The following is a 24,154-nucleotide window of genomic DNA, read 5'->3' on the forward strand; positions in this document are numbered from 1 at the left end:
CTACTGTACTACCAAACCAACGTAATATTATGTATGTCACGGCATCGATTTTGCTGGGCTAAAATAAAAAATGCCTGGCCAGGATAAGGCCTACTGCAGCTAGTCAATAATTCAAAGAAAACAAAAGACCACAAATCAGTTGAAGAGAAAGTAATTAGGAAAAAAAAAATTTTTTTTTCAAAATCCATAAAATAAATTTAAGTTATGTAATTGTTCATAATAAGGAAACTAAGTTCTTGGCTACCTTGTATCAAGGTCTGTTATTTTGCACAATTGCTTTTACTGTTGATACAGTAGTTTTCATTCAGTATTTATATATGTACAGTATTTTTGACATCATGACTGCAAAATAAAGAAACTGAAGCATGTTCAAGCTAAACATCACATTTTGAAACGTAACCATCTTTGTTTCTCAACAGCATATAGTATAAACATTATATTTCTGTTGGAGATGCAACTCCATTATTATACCATAACATTCATTTTTCAATGTTCTATTTGTATATTGTCAACATCAAACTATTTTACTTGCAATGCTCCATGAGCAATTACAGTTAATATTTTGTTTTTGTACTTCATTGCATATTATAAAATACCATGTATATAAATATATTGCATCATATAACACAATAACAGTAATGATTAACATTTTTGCTTTATATATTATTTAGTTAATATTAAAATATTCCATTATCACATACCCATTTAAAAGTCCCTCTCACAAAACTCTGCTAGTGATCTTTCCCCTTCCAAACATTATAGTAAAATCTAATAATCCTCAAATCTAGCCTCACATTAAAATGTACAGTATATATAAGTTACCCAAAAGCACCATTTGAACAATATAATGTTCTCTAACTTAAACAAACAATAATATAGTTAATTATAATTAAAATGTTATACAGTATTGTGTTATTGCTATATTTATTTGGACATTAGGAAAAAAAATACACAAGGTGTCTTACTATTGCAGTTCAGTATATTGATAGTATAGACAGTTTATCACTGTTTACTAATGCATTATGTATAAAGTACAGAGTTATTCACTTTACTTTTTCCTCTTAGACTATATTTTACTGTTAATATCATAATTTTATGAAAAATATTAAAATTATATGGACGTCAAAATAATTTCTGACGGGTTGATACTGTAGTACTGAATAACTCCAGCCCGGTACAAACTCACCAAGCATTTTGCTAAAGCTACTTTATTAGCGATATATATTAGTGATATAATTATCCCATTTAAAGTATCATATTCATACCTTCACTTGCATAGGCCTACGTAAAACAGTATGCTTACCAAGAATAGACAAACATAGAACAAATATTTTACTTGGCAATACTTTCAAAAACAACAACATATCAGTTTTATTTCAGTTGCGATACCGTATACAATACATACAGTAATTATATTGACAAAGCAAATGTCTTCCTCACAGGGCGACTCGCAATAATTAAAGCAGCTAGGCAATTTGTGGCAGTATATACTGTATACATTCTGTCTTTGTGACTCGCAGGCAATATTAAGCAAAACATTAATAAAAACAAAATTTTATACAAAATAAATGCAAGTTCATCATTGAAGTTTAGCTCAATTCTGACAATGCAATTCCATATATCAACAATATTTACAAATTTCATTCTATCATTCACCTTTTAATAATAATAATCTTTAATAATGCTATACATTTCCAATTAAACCAAAATGGTCAATTAAATATTATGTTAACCTTACACCTCTTGTGAGCACATTTCAACAACAATATCACATGCCAAAAAATACCAGTTCAGCTGATTCTTGTACGGTTTATTGATCGCAGATCAATAAACATCCTGCAGTATTGCGTCTGCCTCTCTAAATATTTACTTAACCCTCTAAATAATCCGTCACTATACGGAAATTTGAACATAACAAAGAGGAGGCTATTGAATGGAGATGCAATACATACATGGGATAGAGGCTGCTTCCAGAAGACACAATACTGCATAATGTTTATTGTTGCTACAACACTGTGCAATGCAGTCCTGATTTTCAAAATCTAGGCTATATAAGCCTAAGAATATCTACTAAAGTCTACAAAACTGAGTTATCTTCAGAAAATGTATAATTTTGACTTTTGAGTGAATGTTTTAGTCAGTTGTTCTATTTCTTGATTTATATGTGTAATAAAATACTTTTCAACCACCACTTCAATTTTTATAAATGAAAAAATGTGTGTTGCTAATATTTCTATTGTGTCCCAAACACAAATTAATCGTAAAAAAATATCTTTTAATATAAATTTACACATTAGCAATGTGCTTCTTTGTGTTAAGGTTCGACACCTTGATACAGGTGTCATGCTCAAGTTCACCAAACGGGACCGAAAGACAAATAAATGGATCAGGAGCATGACCCAAATAACTGATATCATCCAGGTAGTGAAACAAAAGAAATGGACATGGGCAGTTCACCTAGCTAGAACATCAGATGGCGATGGACAAAGCTAATAACAGAATGGGTACCAATATATTGTTCAAGACATACAGGAAGGCAAAAAACAAGGTGGACAGATGAAATAACCAAATTCCTAGATGTCACCTGGATGAGAAAAGCACAAGACAGGTCAACATGGTGCCATATTGGAGAGGCCTTCACCCTGCAGTGGGTCGACAATGGCTAAATATAATCAGAGTTTCAGTTTAATTTTGTAAACAGATACAGTAGTGCTTTCAAAAAAGCAGATATTTTATATCCTGAATGTTAACTCTTGTTTAAACATGGATGTTAACTGAATGTCTTTTTCAATAAAAATACACAAATAATTATTTTAATTTTAATCACTTAAGATAACTCTATAGAACATACTCATTTAAGATTGGTGCACAATTAGATGCAACGCAATGGTGTAGAGAAAACGCAAGCAAGTTCCAATCACAGTTTCAGTGATCTATCGCATAGTCAAATTACCACAATATCATTTTTTGTGGTAATTGTAAGAAATGCATATATCCTACTGTTTTATTTTGTCTATTGCAAGTTTTAAAAACATGGCAATGGCTTAAAGCTATACTACTAATTTAAAATTAATAAATAAACAAAAAATGTATTCAGCCATTTTAGGAGACATAAAGTCCATCTTCTTTCATAATCAAATGTATTTAAGATAAGAACTTATTAAATACACAGTACTGGGAGATGTTTTTTAAATTAAAAAATATAGAGATCCTATATATACTTGTACATACAAACATGTATACAGCATATAAGAGCACTTTAAACGGAAGACCTATGACTTTATTAGGATTTTCAGCTTAGATTGTAATTTTCAGTATATAAAAAAACTAATAAACAGAAATAGCAAACAATAGCTATTTTGAACTAGTATGAATTTTCAAATATAAATAGTGCCTAAAAGGTACACAAGCGAGGCGAGCATAGGGAGTTCCCACATATGTGTTCTTGAATATTGTAATGAAGCGTTGGCGTAAATAACTGGAAGTTTTAAAATGTATGCAAGCCTGTGTACCTCAGGACTATACCTGTCATCCACACAGAGCAAATATATACAGAAACGATTTATGTACTCACATTTGCCCTTACGTAAAGGGCATATATATATATATATAGGTATATAAACACATTAGGCATAGAACATTCATTCTAAACCGCCCAGTGATATATTTTAATTTAATTATTAATTTGAAACGATACAAACAGTAATCAATTGGTCTCCGGTAGTATCTTAAAAAATATTTGAGCATTTTCCTAAATAAGGTACTTTATGGTATGTTTTTTGTTTTCTTTTGGTCAGTTCCAAATGATCCAGCTTTAAGTTGCAAATTACCTTTTCCAATATTTTCTTTTTAGCAAGATTTCTGGCAAGAATTAAAAATTGTTCATTGCGTTACCTAACCTCTTCAAGTTCGCCACCCCATTTCAGTCTGTATGTTTGATTTCGCCATGTTACAGTTGTTTTCATCATACCTTTCATGAATAAATATGGCGTCATCAACTCACGATAAAGCCAGGCAACCACAAAATCAAACTTTGAAAAATTAAGCTTATCATTCTAGAATAAAAAGAACAATAAGAACCATTGATATAATATTCTAACATGGTTTTTATAAGATTACTCTATTTCTTAACATCCAAATATAAAAAATTAGCAATGATTTATTACATTACACTATTTTTGGTAACCTCACACCTTCACTCTAGTATTAGTAATTGCCAACAGACTGTGCTCGAATACATGAAGCGAAATAGCTGAAAATTGTGTATATTGTTCTGAATTTGATTCTTGATTTGATTCTTGATTTGATGCCAAGGTGAGGTGATATTTATTAACTAAAAGTAATATTTGTTTAAAAATGGTAATTAGTTTGTAGCCTAGTAGTTTTTATCTGGTGGTCTAGCTATACTAGACCTAACAAGTCCATCACATTGACATGAGATATATTGTTCTAAGTCAAGCATGTTTTATGTTTATTTTAGAATAGAATAAAAGCATAATATAATATCATATAATAGCATTGTATTTGACGGGGTTGATTATAATTTATTTCTTCTTAAAAATACTTTTAAAAAAATATACCTGTACTATCCTGAGTTGTATAAAACCCAATAGCATCCATGTTGATATGTGTGATAAAAAGAAGAGAATAGGATCCAAGCCAAACAAGTAGTTAAAACTCCAGGAGTTCCATATACCAAGAGCTATTGACTCTGTGATTGGTTCTGCTATAAGTATTGTTGGCACAGTTGAAATTCGTATCTGTGTCCACCTAAAAATTTAGTAGTACATTCATTAATATTACTTTCAATTTGGAATTAAGCTTATCCTCCTATGTGAAGTTTATGTTGAGAATACAATAGACTCGGACACTGCTTAATGAGAACACAGCTCTACAGTCAGCAATGGCTGAATGAGAATTAGTAAAGAAAATGAACATGTGACGGTAATTTAAATCAATTGGTTTAAGAACATAAATTATGATTTGAGTGCACTGTGTAAAAAAAACATTGTAAAAATAATCTGTTCCATGTGTTTTGCGTCGTGAAAGTGTCTACTGTAAATACTGTACACCCTCACATACCTTATCATCCTTTTCTGGAAATTTTCTAGTGATGAGATCCCACTATTCTGTAATACTGGAAGAGAACTCAGCTGTTGCTTATATCCACTACAAGAACAATATTTTTAACATTTTAATACAATATTGTATGTGTAGTAATTGTTAGTGCACTCTCAGGTGTATATTAATAAACACTTAATAATATTATACAAGTTCTTGTATAGCGCAGATTCCAATAATGGATCATTGCTTATGGCGCTGTGAACTCGGATGTTTCACTTTTCAACTTCATGCTTCTACCCTAAGGGTTATGTGATGTCAGTGCAGCCACTTTAAGGCACTTTCTTATCTGTCCACGACAGTGGCTGTGTGAGCTAGTAAACCAGGCTAAGATTTATTTTATTTATTTATTTAAAACATATTTATACAAGATAAAAACATATCAGGTATAGATATTGCACCTGTTTTACATATGGTCTTGTTTAATAGATTAAAAAAATTCAATGAAAGACATTAAAAAAAAAACACTTACAATAAAACTTTAAAATCACAATACAAAGACAGTTAATGTTAAAAAGGAGAGGAAATAAAAGGAAATATAAAATGAATTGTTCAGAACATGTTTACAAATATAGTAAAATATAGTCTAAAAAGGGAAAATTCCTAAAATAAATCTGGATTCAAGCAAAATGTAATGAAATGTGTTTATTGTGGTAATATTTATTTTTGTGCTAATACATCGTTCGGCTGAGCGTCTTACTCTCTCAAACTTATTTTTATTTTCTTTACTAAAATTCCCAAAAGTGCAGATTAAACAAAAATTAAGTATACTCTGGATAACTGACCTATAAAATAGTAGCATAATGGATTTTTTTAAAAAAACCTTTTTTATTTTCTGAGAAAATACAGTCTTACTTTTTCGTGAAAATTTAAGTTATATCAAGGGCAAACTTTCTGTGGTATTAAAAATGGCATGTTTTCTTCAGTTTATAATGGCATAATCTTTATTCTGTGCGCAATATTCTAATGTATTATGTGCATGTAGTAATTTCACCTATGATACACTGTATGTAGTATTTACAGTATAACTGACATTTTGTTTTCTTCAGTTCATAATGGCATAATCTTTTTTCTGTGCACAATATTCTAACGTATGACCTGCACGTAGTAATTTTACCTATGATACACTGTATGTAGTATTTATATTATGCTGTATATTATGGCACAAAATAGACAGACTTCAGCACAAGCAACATATTTTCTTCAGGTCATGTTCATGTATTGTCATGTTTCATTTTGTGAAAACTTTATTAAAAGCGACAAATTTTGATACATATTATGTATCAAAATTTGTAATGCATTTTTACATGATAGAGGGCGGCAAACAATAATTTGCTCGTATTAGAGCCATTCACCTCTGTTAAAAATCTGCTAACCTTCTATAACATGTTATAGGTTAGCATATAAATCCTTTTTCATGTGGCGTTTGTGGTGCGGATAACTAACTCATCAAAGTGACAAGTTCATATCTAGTTCTTCTTTTTTTCCACCCATTTAAAATTTTAAAATGCGCAAAATTAATTTATAATCAACTTTCTAAGCGAATCATGGCATTTTGCACATGTGTCTAACACCCCCTACGTATTCGAATCCCTTCAACATGTTAATATGTTGCTGCCCAGATTATTTATTTCTGAAATTGATATCTTTGTGTTTTATTTTGATGATGTCATCATGCTAAAAATTAGAATAAAAGGTGGGTTCCATAATTTTACCTATGCTACACTGTATGCAATATATATATACAGAATTTAGTGTATACTGTATATATATACAAAATAGAGAGCACACTAACATTTGATTTTCGTCAGGTTATAATGGCATAATCTTTTTTATTGTGCGCAATATTCTAACGTATGATGTGCACATGGTTTGTCGTGCGGATAACTAACTCGTCAAAGTGACGAGTTCAGATCTAGTTTTATTTGTTACTTACCTTTTCAATGTTATTAAGCCCATGTAGAAGTCTTCTGCTATGTACTTAGACAGCCCTTCAAGTCCACCATTGTCATCAATAATTGACTTGCGTATCAAATTTGACATTCCTGTTACGCAATTGGTTCGAATAGCGCACATGGTTAAATACATACGTGCATGCCAACCACCGAAAAATACCTGTTAAATATGATTATGAGAATTACGATTTATAATTAATACATTTGAGATCTTCTTAGGAATTATAACATAACATTTTCCGCCAGCTCTACAGGGAAGTGTAGTCCCTCAAGTAAAACCTTGGGAGGATCTCAATTTGTCAATATCATTGTGGCAGAATTTGCGAGTCGGATAAAATTTGCACATGGATGGATTATCCCACAGTACTAGGCATACTATGTTCATTTTAAAATTAAGCGGTCACATTACATTAGTTACAACACACACAACAGTATCGAAAATGATTAAATATTTACCTTTTCAAGTGTACATGAGAAGCCCTTGCGATCACAAGTAAATGGCAGTTGATGGACAATACCCACACCTGGCGTCATGTGCATAACCATGTCAAGTAAAGTATCTTTGGTTGCTACAAAAGACAAGAATACACATAATTGATATCATCATCAATAAAACAGTTTACAAATATTTGATCAAAAAATGTTGAATTGTCATATGAAGTTCAATTTTGTAACAATCATCGTAGACTAAAGCTAACACTAGCCCTTCACCAAGTCACTAACAGGAATATATCTTAGCGAATATATTTTGCCTACAAGGGCTTAATTCCGACTTTCCTTAGGGGCCATGCCAAAATTATATTACTCTGTGTAACGCATAAACACAAAGTTTACCGCGGTTAACACACTAATGCTCCTAACAAATGTTCGTTTATGCATATAATCTTCTGGATTTCATTATTGTGTTAGCAAATTGATTATTCATAAGTAATCAAATGAATATTCATGAGTAGTACAGCAGAAACAGGAGATACGCTCCGATGATTTTTGGAGTTAATACAAGTGTTTAAACAATAAATATCTTGCCTAATTTTATTACATTCTACTGTCACTATTATTTATACCATTAAACGTTCAAAAACAAGCCGCACGCTTTCATGACCAGACAGTGGGCAAACCCTGTCAACGTCTAATTCTTGAAAATATTTATTTTAGATATTGCATAGCATGGTTAAACTTCCCTCTAAAATTCCTCGCACATCAATTAGTGGGTTCTATGCACTCACTGTACTATGCAACCATGATTACAACGAACTGTTTTCAAATGATGAAATATTTTCAAATAGCAAAAATCGCGTGGTTTCCATATTTCGCTGTTTTACTCTAACGCTAGAGGGCTAGGAAGGTATTGAAATATCTGTATATCTTAGCCTATGTCAAGTGTCAACTTTTCTCGACATGGGTGGCTAGGTGTTGCTTACCGTTGTCGACTTTTCTCGACATTGGGAAGATTACTGTTAACTTTTTAAGGACAATAAAGTTGGCATTTTCCCGTTTACGGAGAACGACTAAAAATGTACATGTAACCTTTAATATACAGTTAACATTTTTATTGGGTTAAAATGGCCGTGTTAAAAGCAATACATTTTGCGCTGCGTTTGAATGCGAGACCACAACTGGGAAGGCTCACCCATATTTTTTAAGTAGCCTAACTACTGCCATTAGTATCTAAGTAGGCCACCTAGGCTAACCCTAATATAGGCTAGTAGCTAGTACAGTTAGTAGACATGGTTGTCAATGGCCGGTCGTATTCGCGCAAGGGTGCGTAACTAATAAAACAGCTATGTCATCTGTTTATAAATTACGGTCTAGCGAACACAGAATCTCCGTCGTCCTCACCCAACTGTCCTGTTTCGTAAAGCCTATTACAAACTGGCTCATGTGCAATGTGGTGCGGTACTTCCGAGTTATATCAAAGGAACGACAGGGAGGTATGAGTTAACTGTAACACAGCTTGTCAAAATGTTAACATTGATGTTTAAGATGATGATAATAATAAAAATAATAATAGGTTTTTGATGATGACCTACCATTAATACCACTATCACTAATGAGTATCAGGTTATATTTGGCTGCTTTGTAGCCAGACATCAAGTTGTTCAACTTAGGGTTTGCACCTATCCTAGTATTTCTACCTGCAAAGATAAAAGCATTTATTCTAAAAGGCATCAAATCTACATAAATCTATAGCAAAGAATTGGTACTTTTATTAAAGAAATTCGTAATTTTTCAATGTACACGATTTAGACTTAGACAAAGTTGATTATATAAGATATTTTTCTCTCAAGATTATATTTTCCTGGAGAAAAATATAATTTACTAGGGAATTTGAAGCAGGCAATATCTGTATAATAGTATTGTATGATGGTACAGAATGTGAAAGGTTACCAACATGGCATTTGTTGTAACTTTTACATAAATTCAATGTTTTAGCCAATGGAAACTGGTTTTTAAAAATAGTTTTTACTACCTACTACCTACAGTAGTCAACAAATAAAAACGCTTAAAGTTTGAGTTTTGGTCAACCTAGATATAATATGTTGCACATGCAAGTGAAATCGGACATAGGTCGCATGTGTAGATTTGTAGAGACAGCCAAAACAGTCAGGGGGGAAAAATGGCAAAATGTTTCCTACTTTCTAGGAGTTTTATAAGAGTGATTAAATTGAAAGTGTTCCAGAGGATTGTTTTTAATGAAAATTTTTCATAATAATAGAAAAGTTAATTTAACGAAGGTGCGAAGTTTCATTGAACTAAAACAATTAGAATACCCTTTTGCTAAGGCGTAAACTTAAACGCCCTGTTTATTTTGTTGTATTTCTTATTTCCTGTTAAAAGCATTTTTCTCAAAACACTGATTGTAACAGCCAAAACTTTAGACTGAGATATCTCTGGAAGTAGACATGGTATCAAGATATTTTTTTCAGCGTTTTAAATCTTGGATGTATGTAGTTTATTGTGTAGTATTCGTGAAAATCTCAAATTTGAAAATTCCGACTTATGTCTGATTTCCCTTGCATATGCTACAGGTAGGATTATGTTTGAATTTTACTTTAAGACAAAGTAACTAAATTAAAGCAAGACAAATTCTGAACATGAACACCAATGAAGAAGAGTATTATAGTGTAAATTAAGAAAGCAGATTACCCAGCACCGAAAACAAAAAGATGTACTGTAACATTTTTTAAAAAAGGGAAAAAGCAGAAAAGTACTACTGTACAAGGGTTACAAATAGCGATTATACTATACATTGAATTGAACATGTAAGTGTACATGATGTTAACACCGTTTAAACTAATTTTACCTTCTTCAGTGCGATTATTAGCATTCCAAGATTCTGATAAAAATAATAAAACATGGAATATTTTTATTTAAAATAATTATTCTCCAACATTCTTACAATAAGATTATTCTATCAAATTGCAAGTCAATTATTTCAGTTTCACTCTGTTTAAATTATCCTTACCAATACCAGTACTTTTTTTGGAGTGAGATATGGCTGACCAAGTGACTGAAATTAGCCGAAACAGTGAGCCAACATTGATACGTTCAAATGGTTATCGTCTTTTTGCCGACATAGGCCTACCGATCTGGCAGACACCACCTGACGAAATCAAGAGTAACTACAGCAGGCATATATTTGCTAAACCAGACCCCTAGATAGAATTGCAGAATAATTTGTTTATTTATGCCTTCTGTTTATGTTCGTTTGTTCTTAAATGCTTATTTAAATACAATTCAACCATCACAAATTAATACTGCTTTTAAAACAATGCGTGAATGGCACTTCATAGAAATCTATTGCAAAATTCATCTATGGCCAAGAAGTTGCCATTATGCCAGTAATTACTACTTTTAAAAGTTTTATGACATTTTTTAAAAACAAAAATATCATCTAGGAAAAGCCTTATGCTCACATAACCTGGGGTAGCACTAACATTTTATTTTGTTTAGACATTTGGCGAAAGTCAAAATATTTTTTTTAGTCAAATCAGTTTATCTATAGCCAAAATGGCTAAAGTCCAATTTTTTTATTTAGCCAAATGAATAATTCACAAAAAATGGTAAAAACATTTTAGTAAATTTATTATGGGGAGAGAGATCCATGCCTAAATCACTGTATGATAAAAAAAATAATTTTCGTTGTATTTTATAATCATCAAAACAATTGTTCAAATTGTTTTTAATCATACAGCATTCATACAGTTATCAATTTAATAAGAAACATTTTACAGTTTTCTGAAATCCCCTGAACGATATGTTATTTTTGTTTTTTACACTTGGTTGGTCATGTTTGTCTGATGGCTTCCGTACCCGAAAAAGTACCCGTAGGCGAAAAATCATGTCCTAAGACTTCACGGTCACTCACCATCACCACCGCGCAGCGGGTGAATGTTTTTAAATTGGGTATGCTCAAGAGGTGCGAAAGTGCAGTAGTGCCGGCCTAGGCCTACAAAATTATGTACGACGGTACCTCTGCTATCTCCATCATATTATAACAAAGAGGCGCCTGGTACAACAAAACAAGTTGACGAAAAATGGAGCTTGAAGTAAACAACATGATAACGAACAAAATAAATGCTTGGAGATCGACAAATGGACCTTTTAATTGGACTTTATCCTTTCGCCAAAATGATTATTTGATTACCTATTTTATCATACAGTACTATATGTCATCGCCAGAATGGCTAAAGTAGCCATTTCATTTTTCGCCAATCTGGAAACGTTTTCGCTCATGGCGACTTGGCGATCGGCCAGTGCGAGCCCAGCATAACCGTCATACTACAAATTTTGCCATCTATGTTAATAGTTGACATACACAAGCCTTGATTCTCTATTATACTGAGTGGAGGACACAAGTTACACACTATAACCATTTTAATACTTTAAATTCAGTGCAAACAGCAAGGGGATTAACTCAGTACAGTTAATTCTACAGAAAATGAGACCTTGATCAAATAGAGTTTATTATAGAAATTCAATTTGAAAGAAAATTGGAATACTTATTGTAAAAACCACTATCTGAATACAAAAAAAAATGATAATAGAAGTAAAGTAGGGTTTACTAATACTAGTATTCAGCACTAAGAAGATGGACAACCTTAAAAGAATCTGATTGTACTGGAAAAGTCAACATTTTTATGCTAAACATTGCTATGTGAAGCAGTTACTGTATGTGAATATTAAGAACAAATATAGCACTTAGTACAAATTGATTGATAATTAATATTTATGTAAAAATTTAATAGCAACATTTTTTTTAAAATTTGATTTCGTTCCTAAAGAAAATATGACTGTTTGATATTTTGCCTGCGTGTTACAAAAAAAATGTTGTCTTTTAAACAAACACTGTATTTTGCTGATGTAATTGCTTACTTACAGTTACACCAACACATTTTGGACAAGACACTCCCGTTTTAGAGTTGTCTCCTGACCTAACATTGTGCTCATGTTTTTCCACATTTCAAACAAAAAAATGTATTTCAATTTTATTTATCAGAAGAGAAAATTTATGACGAATCTCAGATAAATCTGTTTTAAAACGGCTTTATTGTTGTTGCAAACTATTACTTTACTTTTATTACTTTTGTTCCAACAAAAAAATAAATACACCGAAAGGAAATAGTGTGGTTGAGAATGTCTCTACCACACTTAATTTCCTTTGGAAATAAATGGTGTTCTAAAGCTAACTTTACTATAGTGTTTATTTGTATTGTCATATGATTACACAAAATGGCTGACTGGTTGAACATGTGTCTCTAGTTTTCATCTATTTTTAATAATTGAAAACAAATAATGATACATTATAGTAATTTAAAATAAAGATTTAATATGAATTAGTTGAATTTACCTATAAACAATTGACTATCAACATCAGGGTACCTTTCCATAAGGGGCTCTACAATCTTAACTGCTGGATCACCCTCATCTTGTAAACATATCAATATTTCATACTGAAAAAAAAAAGATAAAACATAAATTATACCTCTGAATGATCAAATAATCAATTAAAATATTACTATTAGAATATATTCTTTTAACATATATAATTTTGTAGATATATGCCTCAGCCAAGCGCCAAAATGCCAAGTGACCTTCCAAAAATAAGTTTCATAGTTATGAATACAAATTCATTAAATCAGTGATATGGCTCCAGAAGTGTTGATACTATTGTATGTTTAAAGCTATGCCACTGTTTTGTAATATTAGAGAAAAATATTTAATAATAATTCTGAAAAACTTCATTTTATTATCAGCATTTTGAAATCATGATTTTGCTAGCTAACCACATGTTCCTTTCATGGTGGAAATAGTTGAAATAAAGGTCAACTGGTGATTCAGGCTTGCAACTAACTATCACTCTTCCTTTTCCTCTCTACTATTACCAAGAAATGTCAAATAAATATTACTACAGTCCACACCGCTTAAGTAAAATCTAATGGAACTGCAGGTATAAATAGTTCGAGTTGACTTGAATTGACTTTAAATGGATTTTAAAAAAATTGCTGTAGCCTGGCCTACTCAGTAACCTGGCTATGCCTAGACCTATTTATGCAATACATCGAGATCACGATTACCATGATGTGCATTAAATTGACTAGGCTTACTACTACGGTTCAATTTGTAATCGGTATCCATTGTTATTGCCGACTGCCTGCAAAAAATTGGAACCCACAAAAAATACCGCTCATTGATCTGCTTGAGAGAACCGATGATTCCACATTGTCACCTCTGTCATTGTTTATTGAATTGCATATGTTTCGTCAGCTTTTTTGCCGCCTTAGGCTGGATAGCTACCTAATTAATATTCGTAAGACTTTTTAATTAGGTTGTGGAATTCCTAAACCCATTCAAAGATAGGTTGCTTTCTAAACATGTTTCTGCCGTTGGGAATAAATTGTAGATCGCACCTAAAGAATGTGTGTATTTCAACCTTTAAAGACGTCGACTTACAAATTTGACATACAAATAAAAATTACACAATAAGGCCACATATAAAAAAATACTTGTTTAGCGTCACTGCCCGCCCCTGGATTTTGGCCCGCCTCTGATTTTTTTAAATTTTTAATTTATTATTTCTATGACAAAAATCGACCGAGAATCGCCGAAAAAGATCTTTTTTTTTTCAATTACTTTTTATATTAGTATTTGGCGACGCCAAAGAATGTTATACTTTATTTGTAAAAGTAATTAAATTGCATCCGAACATGGAATACCTCCATGATCCAAGCAAAAATGTAGGCCGTAAAAATAGTAATACATCATGACGCCTTACACCCCACGATCCAGTCTCTCATCACGGGGAAATTCCATTTCTTCTGCATCATCGATTGATCAAAGCTCACTGATCGTGTGGTGGTAGATTGATCGCTAAAACAAGTTTGAAAGAGCTTACAACATTTCTTAGGTACATTTTTATTCAACGTGTATAATTTCTCGGCGAATTTTTTGCCCGATAAACCATCTCAAAATGTGTCCATTTAAAGCTAGCCACATCACATCACCACGTAGGCCTAGGCTAGTAAAAAACAAACAAAAATACCACCGCCGCCTCGAACCTTGTGTGTTTGTTCTTCCTTTTGAGGGTGATCAAAATACATAGGTTGAGTCCATTAATTATAGGGTTGTTCACTATTTAAGAACATATTAAACATGTGCCTCAACCATTGTTATTCATAAGGGTTAACTCGTTAACCCCTAAATTGACAATTGCATATTCTGTAATCACGCGACTGATTTTACCATGTGCGTCGGAGTTTACCAGTTTTACCAGCTAGCGTCCGTGAGCCGGTGAGCCTAGGATCCATAACAAAAACGTTTAAGTTTTGTAATAAAATTTGCTGTGAATTATGCCTGTGCCAGACTAAATGTTTTTCAATTAATGATAGCTAGAGTTTAGTTCAGTATTGATGGTTAACCCTAATGTAATTAATTACGGACGGGAAACAATTAGGCCTAGGCCTAGTTAGTAGTACCTAGGCCTAGGCTTTTTTATAAAAAATAAAAACCTGAAATTTTTTGAGGATGTGACGCTAAACAAGTATATTTTTATATGTGGCCTAATGTATAGGAAAGAATTAGAACTTTCATAAAAATTTGACCTTCACAATTTTTTGACTTGCGCAAGCTCGACTTAGGCGGAGTTGACTGTATTATTATAAAAAACTAAAATAATACATCCAGTGCATAGTTAAAACCTTCTTCTTCCATTTAGGAGCAAACATCATTGTTAAAGGCTACTGTTCCACTGGCTCTAGCTTTTGTAATGTTTATGCATACTGTGTGTGGTGCATACACAGTTAAATGATCTTTATTTAAAATTCACAATCACAATCTTTTTTAAACACTTCAAACTGGCACTATTTGATTCTGTAAGGCATCTGGAAGGACACGTTACCACATTGTCAAAGTAATTTCCTACCCGGACAAATGTAGAAATGTAATGCAGTCTTCGATTGAAATGAATCATAGTTGATAAAACCCATACCTTATTATACTGTACTTTAAATTAATTAATAAGAGCTGGTAATCTGGAGTATTTCTCTTCTTAGTGACTTAACTATTAAATGGAAGTATCACGCCTGAAAAAATTCTTTATTTGTATTATAATGCATTATCAGCAGACACTAGACAATTATAAACAACTGTAAAGAACAAAATTATGTGTTCACTTTTAGAATCTACTATAGTATACACAGCATTGTATAAAAATTGTGTCCTACAGGCGACAGTATGTGTTTGTGTGTTGATAACAGACTGGGCTGGCCTAGGCCTGCAAAGTATTAATGCATAGTGAAAACAATAAGGGCCTGTTTCTGCTGAATAATCCTCAAAATACGGTATAAAAATAAGTTATAAAATACGGTATATTTTATACCATATTTTTTAGTACCCTGTTTCTGCCAGAAGTACTATCTTGGGTGGTCGTGTTAAAATCATCTTTTTTACCAAACCTGCCTTTCAATCCACCAAATGGGGAAAAGTTATTCTTTCCCCGAATTTGTTATATTTGGCATTGGTGTAGCATCTGCTTTCACAGTCTCTGTTTCAAGTTCGCACACACCATACTTCTTTTTTTAATTTTTGCTAAATTATCTTTCTAAATCTAGCTGTCCTGTTTGTTGCATTTTAATTTTCCCAAAATATTTGTTTCCCCAAAAGATTATTTGCAAATGTTGTTCCTTACTTTCGTTGACTATAGATTATCCATTCATGTGTAAAAAGCTTACAGAAAATCAAAATATGTATTATTTTTTTATTGGCAGCAGAAATCCAAAATATGGTATAAATATATATCCACAAATTTGGTGGGAAAAATAGGCCTACGGTATATATACAAAATACGGTATATTTTTTATGAGTGCCATTTTTGCCAAAAGTATACCGTATATATACAGTATTAAAAAAATACCGTGGCAGCAGAAAAAGGACCTAAAAAAAAGCATTACCTACCTTTGGATAATTTAAATTGAAGAATGTTTCTAAGTTTTCTTTGAGATTTGGATCAACTCCTACAAGCGGTTTGAGAATTGTAACCCCTGGCAACTCCTCCCAAACTATATTCGTCGCACTTGGTAATCGGTGGAGATGTAGTTTCCTAGAATTATAAAAAAAATAATTCAACAAGAACTGATCTTAAATATTTTTTGATTCATAGGTATGATTATTATTAACTTTGTCAACGTCAAACTTTTTTTCACAACAAATAGCATCAATTTGTAACAGCCTGTAGAGTTGTTTCAGTGTTTCCAATCTGTTATCAACTGTCCCAAAAGGCCTTACAAAACCTGTTCTGGTTTCTAATGTCCCACGGACCTTCGCCTTACAGCTGGTATACCTTCGACGTTATGTTTGAGAGGTTTGTATTTTTTACTATTTATTATAAAAATGTATTCCATGAAAAATGTGGATTCGTTTTCGTGCGACACTAATTCTGTATTTACACTCAACTCCATGATCCAAGCATGTCGCTAGGACTCTGAATTTGAACCCACATACGATCATTTCGGCTTCGATGCTCAGGTCTTGCTTCTTGATGTCATAGAAATTCATATACAAAGTTATTTTTTAGATCAGACAATTCTTCATCTATACAAACATCGCCAAAAATCTTGTCTGCATCTCAATAGATGTTTCATAGACTTTCTTCTTCCAGATGTGATTTATGGCGTGCACATACCCAAACCAAAATACTTTCAATGCCAACTCCTCACCAGCACAATCCAAAAAACAATACAAAGGAAAAAAAAACTTTTGGTAACCACCATACGGCGACATCACGATTGATCCACACAACAATGTGGTAGTTTAAATTTCGGCATCCACAACCATAACTAGTGCAGCCTGATCTCGACACAAAAAAGTATTTTGGGGCAAAAATAAACATCTGCATTTGGAAAACAGAGCACTTCATTGCATTTGTGACTTGGCACAAGGCCTTTGTCAAAAGGTAAACTAATTGAAAGACAGGATGGCATGGCAAGGATATTGTTGTTTTGGGATTATCTTGTTTTGAATGAACAGGTGAAATGCTGGCCAGGAAGATGCATGGAGAATTGAGAAGCTGATTGGGTAGACACGGATATGAAGAGTCTGTGAACAGAGCAGGATGTTAAATCCTGGAAATTAAAAGATTAATTCAATTTGTGCTGTGTGGATGCCAGACCTTGTGAGTTGCAGTAATTGAAGGCACAGCATCATGTGAAATTTGTGGTGTAGTGAAGTATATGTTACACATAGTTGCATGATTTTGGAATGCAATATTGAAATGGGTAATAAATAAATGCAAAATAAATCTTGTTGGGTCGTCAATAATTTTGAGAATACATTTGTTATACATTGTTCGATTCATAATGATAACATACTGTAACACTATTGTCTTTACACGGTCTGGTTATTATTAATTTATTTGTACAAAATAACAAAGCTTCATTATAGTTTACAATTTGGAAAATTGTTCCCCAGTAACAACAGTGTTTATTTAACACATTGCGAAAAGATGTGATACTTAATCAGGTAAGCTTTTCAGTGTGATCACTTATCCGTGACGTCATTTATACGCCATTTTGGGAATCACATTAGCTGGGTTCACATTCAGAAATTATCGCGAGTTTCTTTATCATGATGTTCTTTATGAACCTGCAGGAAGTCGTTAATGTGATCTTGTTTCTCTGAGCATGTTAATTATCATGATCTTACGAAGTTATCATGATACATTAGACACCGTTATATGCAGAGACGAAATTCAACCAATCAGCGCTTGGTTATTTACTGCGTCATCGGAGAAAGAAGTCACCATTGTTGTTGTTTTGATTTTGTTGACCACCAGCTTCAACAAGTTGTTTTTGCTTTGATAGTTAAATTGCTAAGTTAGGCTTTACCCACTATATCGTTTCGGACATCATACGTCAAGTTAGTTAGACGATTAAAGAATAAAATACAGTGAGTGAGGTGAAAAATACAGACGGGCCAGGTTTGTATTCAAATTAATTCATGCTCGCTACTTAGGCCTACTTTTTGACACAAAATATTTGAGGCAAAGATGCCATGGCTCATCCGTAATAGAACCATGGACAAAGCCTCTTAGTTACTATTCTTTATCTTAGACCTTTTTTATTTTATTTTATTCAATTTCCAGGTAACAAAAATCATAAACATCATTCAACAAAACAGAACAAAAGTACTATCAGCACCTGCGGGTAACCAAAAGTGGATCAGTTCAAAAGAACTGCACTGTCGAGTGGCTTTCCCAACTAATAGTACGAAAAACGCAATAGACATAAAAACACAGTGATAGTCTAGATGAATTCGATATCAGTAATACATTTTTTCAAATCCCTTCTAAACCCCCCAAAGTTAAACAGGACTTTGTTACGAACTTCATGCGGGATACATTCCCATATTCGAGGGAAATTAACAAACAGGGAGTATTTAAATGCATTAGTTCTAGCATACATGTGTTTAAAGGTGAGGGACTCTGGATACCGAGAATTAATTGTAAGGTATTCAAATATATCAAAATCAATTAAATTATGCATACACTTAACTACCATGATAAATCACGTGAGAAGTTAATACCAAGATATTTATGTGAATTAACAGCTTCAAGGGGATTGGATTCGATTGTATAAATAAAGTGAGGGATATAATTACGTTTCCTAGTTATGTGCATGACTTTACACTTCTTTGCATTTAATTTCATTTTATTATCCTCACACCATTTGGAAATTTTACAAAGATCCTGTTGTAAGGTAAGTGCATCATGACGACTGAATACAGGTTTATAAATTACTGTATCATCTGCATACTGCTTCATAACAGAAGAGGTATTTAGAGGTAGGTCATAAACAAAGAGATTAAATAGAAGCGGGCCTAACACTGATCCCTGAGGAACACCCGAGCCCACTCTATCCCAATCAGAATGCTCCTTATTAAGAACAACACGTTGGAATCTGTCACTGAGAAAGGAGTGAAGACACTTTAGGAGAGATCCACATACTCCCATGTTGTGCAGTTTCTTGATTACTAAATCATGGGGAACACGGTCAAAGGCCTTCTCCCAATCAAGGAATATTGCATCAATTACAGGAGGTTGTCTAACATCCATTGTTTGTGACCAATCATGGTATAACGCTGAGGCCTGTGTAATACACGATCTACCTGGATAAAACCCGTGTTGCGTGGGACTAATAAATCCAAAAAATTGAAGATGAAAAAGAATGTTATCTGCTATAATACGTTCAAAAACCTTACCTATAATAGAACATAGCGATATGGGTCGATAATTATTAACATCGTTACGATTACCTGACTTAAAAATAGGAGTGACATTCGCGAGTTTCCAATCTTTAGGTACAAAGCCGGCCGTTAAGAACTTGTTAAACATTTTGCACAACACTGGGGCAATAATTGGAGCTGACATGGATAACATTTTAGGTGTAATTCCGTCTGGTCCAGGGGATTTGTTAGGTTTCAATGACAATAGAGCCTCGAAAATAGTTTTTTCAGTAATATTAATGTTATTAAGGGGAACAATATCTGGGTGAACACAATTACAGATCTCATGGTTAACATTGAAATTACGATTAGGTTCGTTAAAGTTTGACGCAAAGAATGTGGAAAATGCATTTACCGCATCGATATCGGAAACCAAGGGTATACCATTAAAAACAAAGTTTTTGACTTGTCCAGTCTTACGCCTTGTCTTAACATAACTAAAAAAACGTTTGGAGTCACCATTTACACAGGCGACACTTAATTTCCTAATATATTGTAAATGAGCTTTTTTTGTTAGGTTTCTTAATTTATTACTAAACTTTCTATATTTGTCCATCTTACTTGGGTTATGAGGATGACGATAAGCCTCTTTTAGCATTCGTTTCTTTTTACGAGCCATGGTAACCATTTCTTGAGTTATCCAAGCTGGCCTGTTTCTTTTTTTACTTTTGACTTTAGGGATACAATCGTTGATAGTGGCGAGAAAGAGGTCTTTAAAATTTTCCCACATTTCCTCACAGTCTGATTGTTCCAGGCACAGTCCCCAAGGAACCGCCCCCAACGTTGTAAAAAGATCGTCATGGTCACATTTACTATATTGATAATAATATCTATCTACAGGTTTAACTTTACTGCATCTAGCGTTAATATTAAAATAAACCCCAAGGTGGTCACTTGTACTGAGACCGGGATGACTTCTAAAATTACATACAATGTCAGGGTTATTGCACAAGACCAGATCAATAATGCTACTTTTGGTGTTAGAAACACGAGTAAAAAAATCAACAAATTGTATAGTATCAAGTGGAGCAATAATTTCTTTAAATTTCTTATAAACTAAGGGACTATCGATACCGTAATCATAATTAAAATCACCAGTTAAAATTATACCACAGTACTTATGTAAAATAGATAGGATAAAATCAACGACATCGTGAAATTGATTGAGCCAATCGTCATTTGAACTCGGTGGCCTATAAACAGCACATATTAAAACGTTAAAATTGTTATTTACAGTTATTTCAATAATTTTGACCTCAATGTTAGTAGGAAAGTCAACAATAGAGGATTTAAATGCGTTCTTCAAAGCTAACAGAACACCACCACCGTGTCTTGAACGGTCTTTTCTGTACACAACGAATGAGTCTGGAAACAGTTCCGTACTATCAATAGAGGAGTCCAGCCACGTTTCTGTGACAATCTGCTGGCTAGCTACTACATAAACAATCTCTTCCCAAGTGTGCACCAAACATGTGTGTTTGGCCTTTCACGCATCAGTGCACCTCATTAGCATACTTATATCACGATGTTAAATTCTATGTGAACGCTCTTCCTGCTAATGTGATGATATTCACGATACGAAAGCATGATAAAATCTTATGTGAACATGGCTATTATCAATCATCCATAACTCATCATCACATATCAATAAATTCACTATGCATAAACATTCGGTCAAAGGTAAAAATATTAGCAAATAAAAACTCACATGCATGTGGGATCAATTTAGAGCATGAATTAGGCCATTTGCGTGTTTCAAAAAATTACTGCGCGAAAACACTTTCTTGCGCGCACGATACTTATAAAACGTAAACATTGTGAATTTCTTGTACAAATCACATTCTACTAACCATCGTTAGTGTATACCAAATTTGAATCCATTCCGACAAAAATCCGATAAAATAATGCTATACGAGCAGATTAAAAATGAAAAAATATGCACATTAATTAGTGCTGAAAAAAATAATTTTTCAGAATGCACGATGATCCCCCCATTTTTTTAAAACTTATTCTGGAAGCCATTGAGTTGTAGATATGAATTAATGTACACATTTTACATACAAAATGTTACTAAAATCCAGTGGAAAAAACATGTGCCGTCATCCTTCCAGCAGCTGCTGCTCTATCTTCTAGCCAGTATCGCGTGTGATCGCTGTATGTAAACACAGTCAATTGACAATCAATTAGCCTTTTTTAAGGCACAATATTAACGTTAAAATAATACTTTTCAACTTATTATCAATATTTTATTGACTATTGCTTGTTAGAATTGTATGAGGAGCAAAATGCTCTACTCGAAAACACAAGGAGAGCAATTTAGGGCTCTCCTGCCTTTTCCTTACGTGATGGACTGTATACTACACATCAATGTGGTTGGAAAGGAGGAGCCATCCAGTGGCTGGAAAGGAGGAGCCATCCAGTGGCTGGAAAGGAGGAGCCATCCAGTGGCTGGAATGGAGGAGCCATCCAGTGGCTGGAAAGGCTTGACGAAACTGATCTTGACACATTAAGCTATTTTACTGGTTTACAATTGATAAACATATTCATTTAAAATATTTATTTATAATTTAAATTTATTTTTAATTATGTTCAAGTTAATTTTAAAGATTATGTTGTTGAAGTTAATTTTTGGTTTCAATGTCGATTAGATTGTTAGAGAAACATGCATTATCAAGAAAATATTGATATAGTGGTACTTTCAAACAATTTTAAATTTAGGAAGAAACAAAAATTTAAGTTTATCAAGTCATTGTTAATGATACAGTATACTTTGTGCTACATGTATAGTCTAGAATTCTAAAATTTTGATGTAAAGAAAAGCTTCTTACCCATAAATTATACTTATTATATGCGATAAAATCAGCAGTAAATAGACAAATATTCCAACTGATGCTAAGAAACAGAATACCATAGAAGTATCCATCATAGCCCACACGTATGCCATCATACGTTGTGTTGTGCTATAGAAGACATCATACCATACATAGCCGGACATCTTGTATCGGTCAAAACTTGTAATTGCTTACAAATTCTGGGGAAAAAAATGTGACACTCATTTGCATAAGTTTTTTTAAAAAGCAATTTTAAATTAATATTTAATAATGTTAAAAGTTGAATGGATATAAATACTTTCATGATTAGAAAGATTTACGCTTTAATTTGAGGTGAAGCTGAGTAAAATAGAATTCAGTGAATCTTTTAACAAAAATTAAAATTTCCTTCCCATTCAATAAAATCATTCCTTGTCGTTTTACATAAAATGTAGTGCGTGACCTTAAATTAGGTTAAAAAAACGTAGGTCTTTAAGTTAGGGTCTAGGCTCTAGCTAGGTTTATTATAGGCAAGTTGGCTAGCATTTTATGAAAAATATAGGATAAATGTAAATTTATTGAGCCTTGATTATCAAATTATACTTTGCGACAATTTGAATTTTTTAGTATTTTGATTGTGCAAGAAAATACTTCCTACACAATTTAAATTCATTTTGAATTGCGCATAACACAGGCCTAGCTAGGCCCTAGCCTGTATAGTAGGCTAGAGGGCCTAGCCTAGCTAGTAGGGGCCTACCTAAGCCTAGGTCTATTATATATAAAAATAAAGGCAAATTACTGACAAAAAGGACTGTGGGGTGGGTGGAATTATCAGTCAGTGGTGGCTGGATCTCAAATGAAGATACAAAATATAGGCCTAGGCCTACTACTAGCCTATGCTGGGCCAGCTGGCTTGCGTCTAGCAGCTAGGCCTGGGGCCTAGCCTACCTAGGCCTAGCTTATTTAGATTTTAGGGTAGGCCCCCTAGGCCTCTACTACTAGCTAGCCCTAGCCTAGCCTAGGTAGGCCCTACTACTAGACCTAGGCCTAGCCTAGGCCTAAATATTAAAAAAAGCAGAGAAAGCTAAATTAAATAATCAGTTAAATTAAACAGTAAATACCTACCTAAAACCTAATTAATGAGTTGCTAGCTGTTCTCACCATCATATAATAATAGGTCCATAAAGCTAGTATTAATTATTATTATAGCCTAGGGCTAGGCCTAGGCCCTTTTTAATTACTGTACTGTAAAGTAGCCCAGCCCTACGTCGCTGTCTGTCAAGTCTCGCCTGGCTGTTGAGAGAGAGATAATATGTGCAGCAGCTGACACTGTACTGATGCTGAGGCTAGGGCCGGTCTGGGAGAGCCGGATGTGATTGAAGAGCGACAAAAAATGACGTGATCGATCATGAGATAGGGCGCCTCTCACGACGACAAGGAGGAGGCGCGCGGCGGGCGGCAGAGGCTCACACGCGGACCGTACATCAGAGC

General features: G+C 33.3%; 1 protein-coding gene across 2 annotated transcripts; it reads right to left on the bottom strand.

The window, feature by feature from the left end:
- Positions 1–2,341: 2,341 nt before the first annotated feature.
- On the bottom strand, positions 2,342–23,929 carry LOC144845330 (ceramide glucosyltransferase-like). Of its 2 annotated transcripts, XM_078702594.1 has the most exons (11): positions 23,825–23,929; positions 22,682–22,884; positions 16,530–16,674; positions 12,928–13,030; positions 10,381–10,413; positions 9,107–9,211; positions 7,533–7,645; positions 7,058–7,236; positions 5,083–5,169; positions 4,581–4,770; positions 2,342–4,055 (listed from the first exon to the last, which is right to left on the bottom strand). In XM_078702594.1, the coding sequence occupies exons 2-11, from the start codon at positions 22,846–22,848 to the stop codon at positions 3,891–3,893; spliced, it is 1,287 nt and encodes a 428-aa protein (XP_078558720.1). In that variant the 5' UTR covers positions 22,849–22,884; positions 23,825–23,929; the 3' UTR covers positions 2,342–3,890. The 2 variants fall into 2 exon arrangements, with proteins under 2 accessions (XP_078558720.1, XP_078558721.1); XM_078702595.1 differs by lacking the exon at positions 10,381–10,413.
- Positions 23,930–24,154: the final 225 nt, after the last annotated feature.

Source organism: Antedon bifida, chromosome 6 (assembly GCF_963402885.1).
Source record: "Antedon bifida chromosome 6, ecAntBifi1.1, whole genome shotgun sequence".
Taxonomy (NCBI): Eukaryota; Metazoa; Echinodermata; class Crinoidea; order Comatulida; family Antedonidae; genus Antedon; species Antedon bifida.

Excerpts from the sequence above, each read along its gene's own strand:
- LOC144845330 (XM_078702594.1), bottom strand. The coding sequence starts at position 22,848 with ATGTCCGGCTATGTATGGTATGATGTCTTCTATAGCACAACACAACGT. Across the intron at positions 9,212-10,380 it reads TAATAATCGCACTGAAGAAG|GTAGAAATACTAGGATAGGT; the intron begins GTAAAATTAGTT and ends TTATCTTTGCAG. Across the intron at positions 7,237-7,532 it reads TCTCATGTACACTTGAAAAG|GTATTTTTCGGTGGTTGGCA; the intron begins GTAAATATTTAA and ends CATATTTAACAG.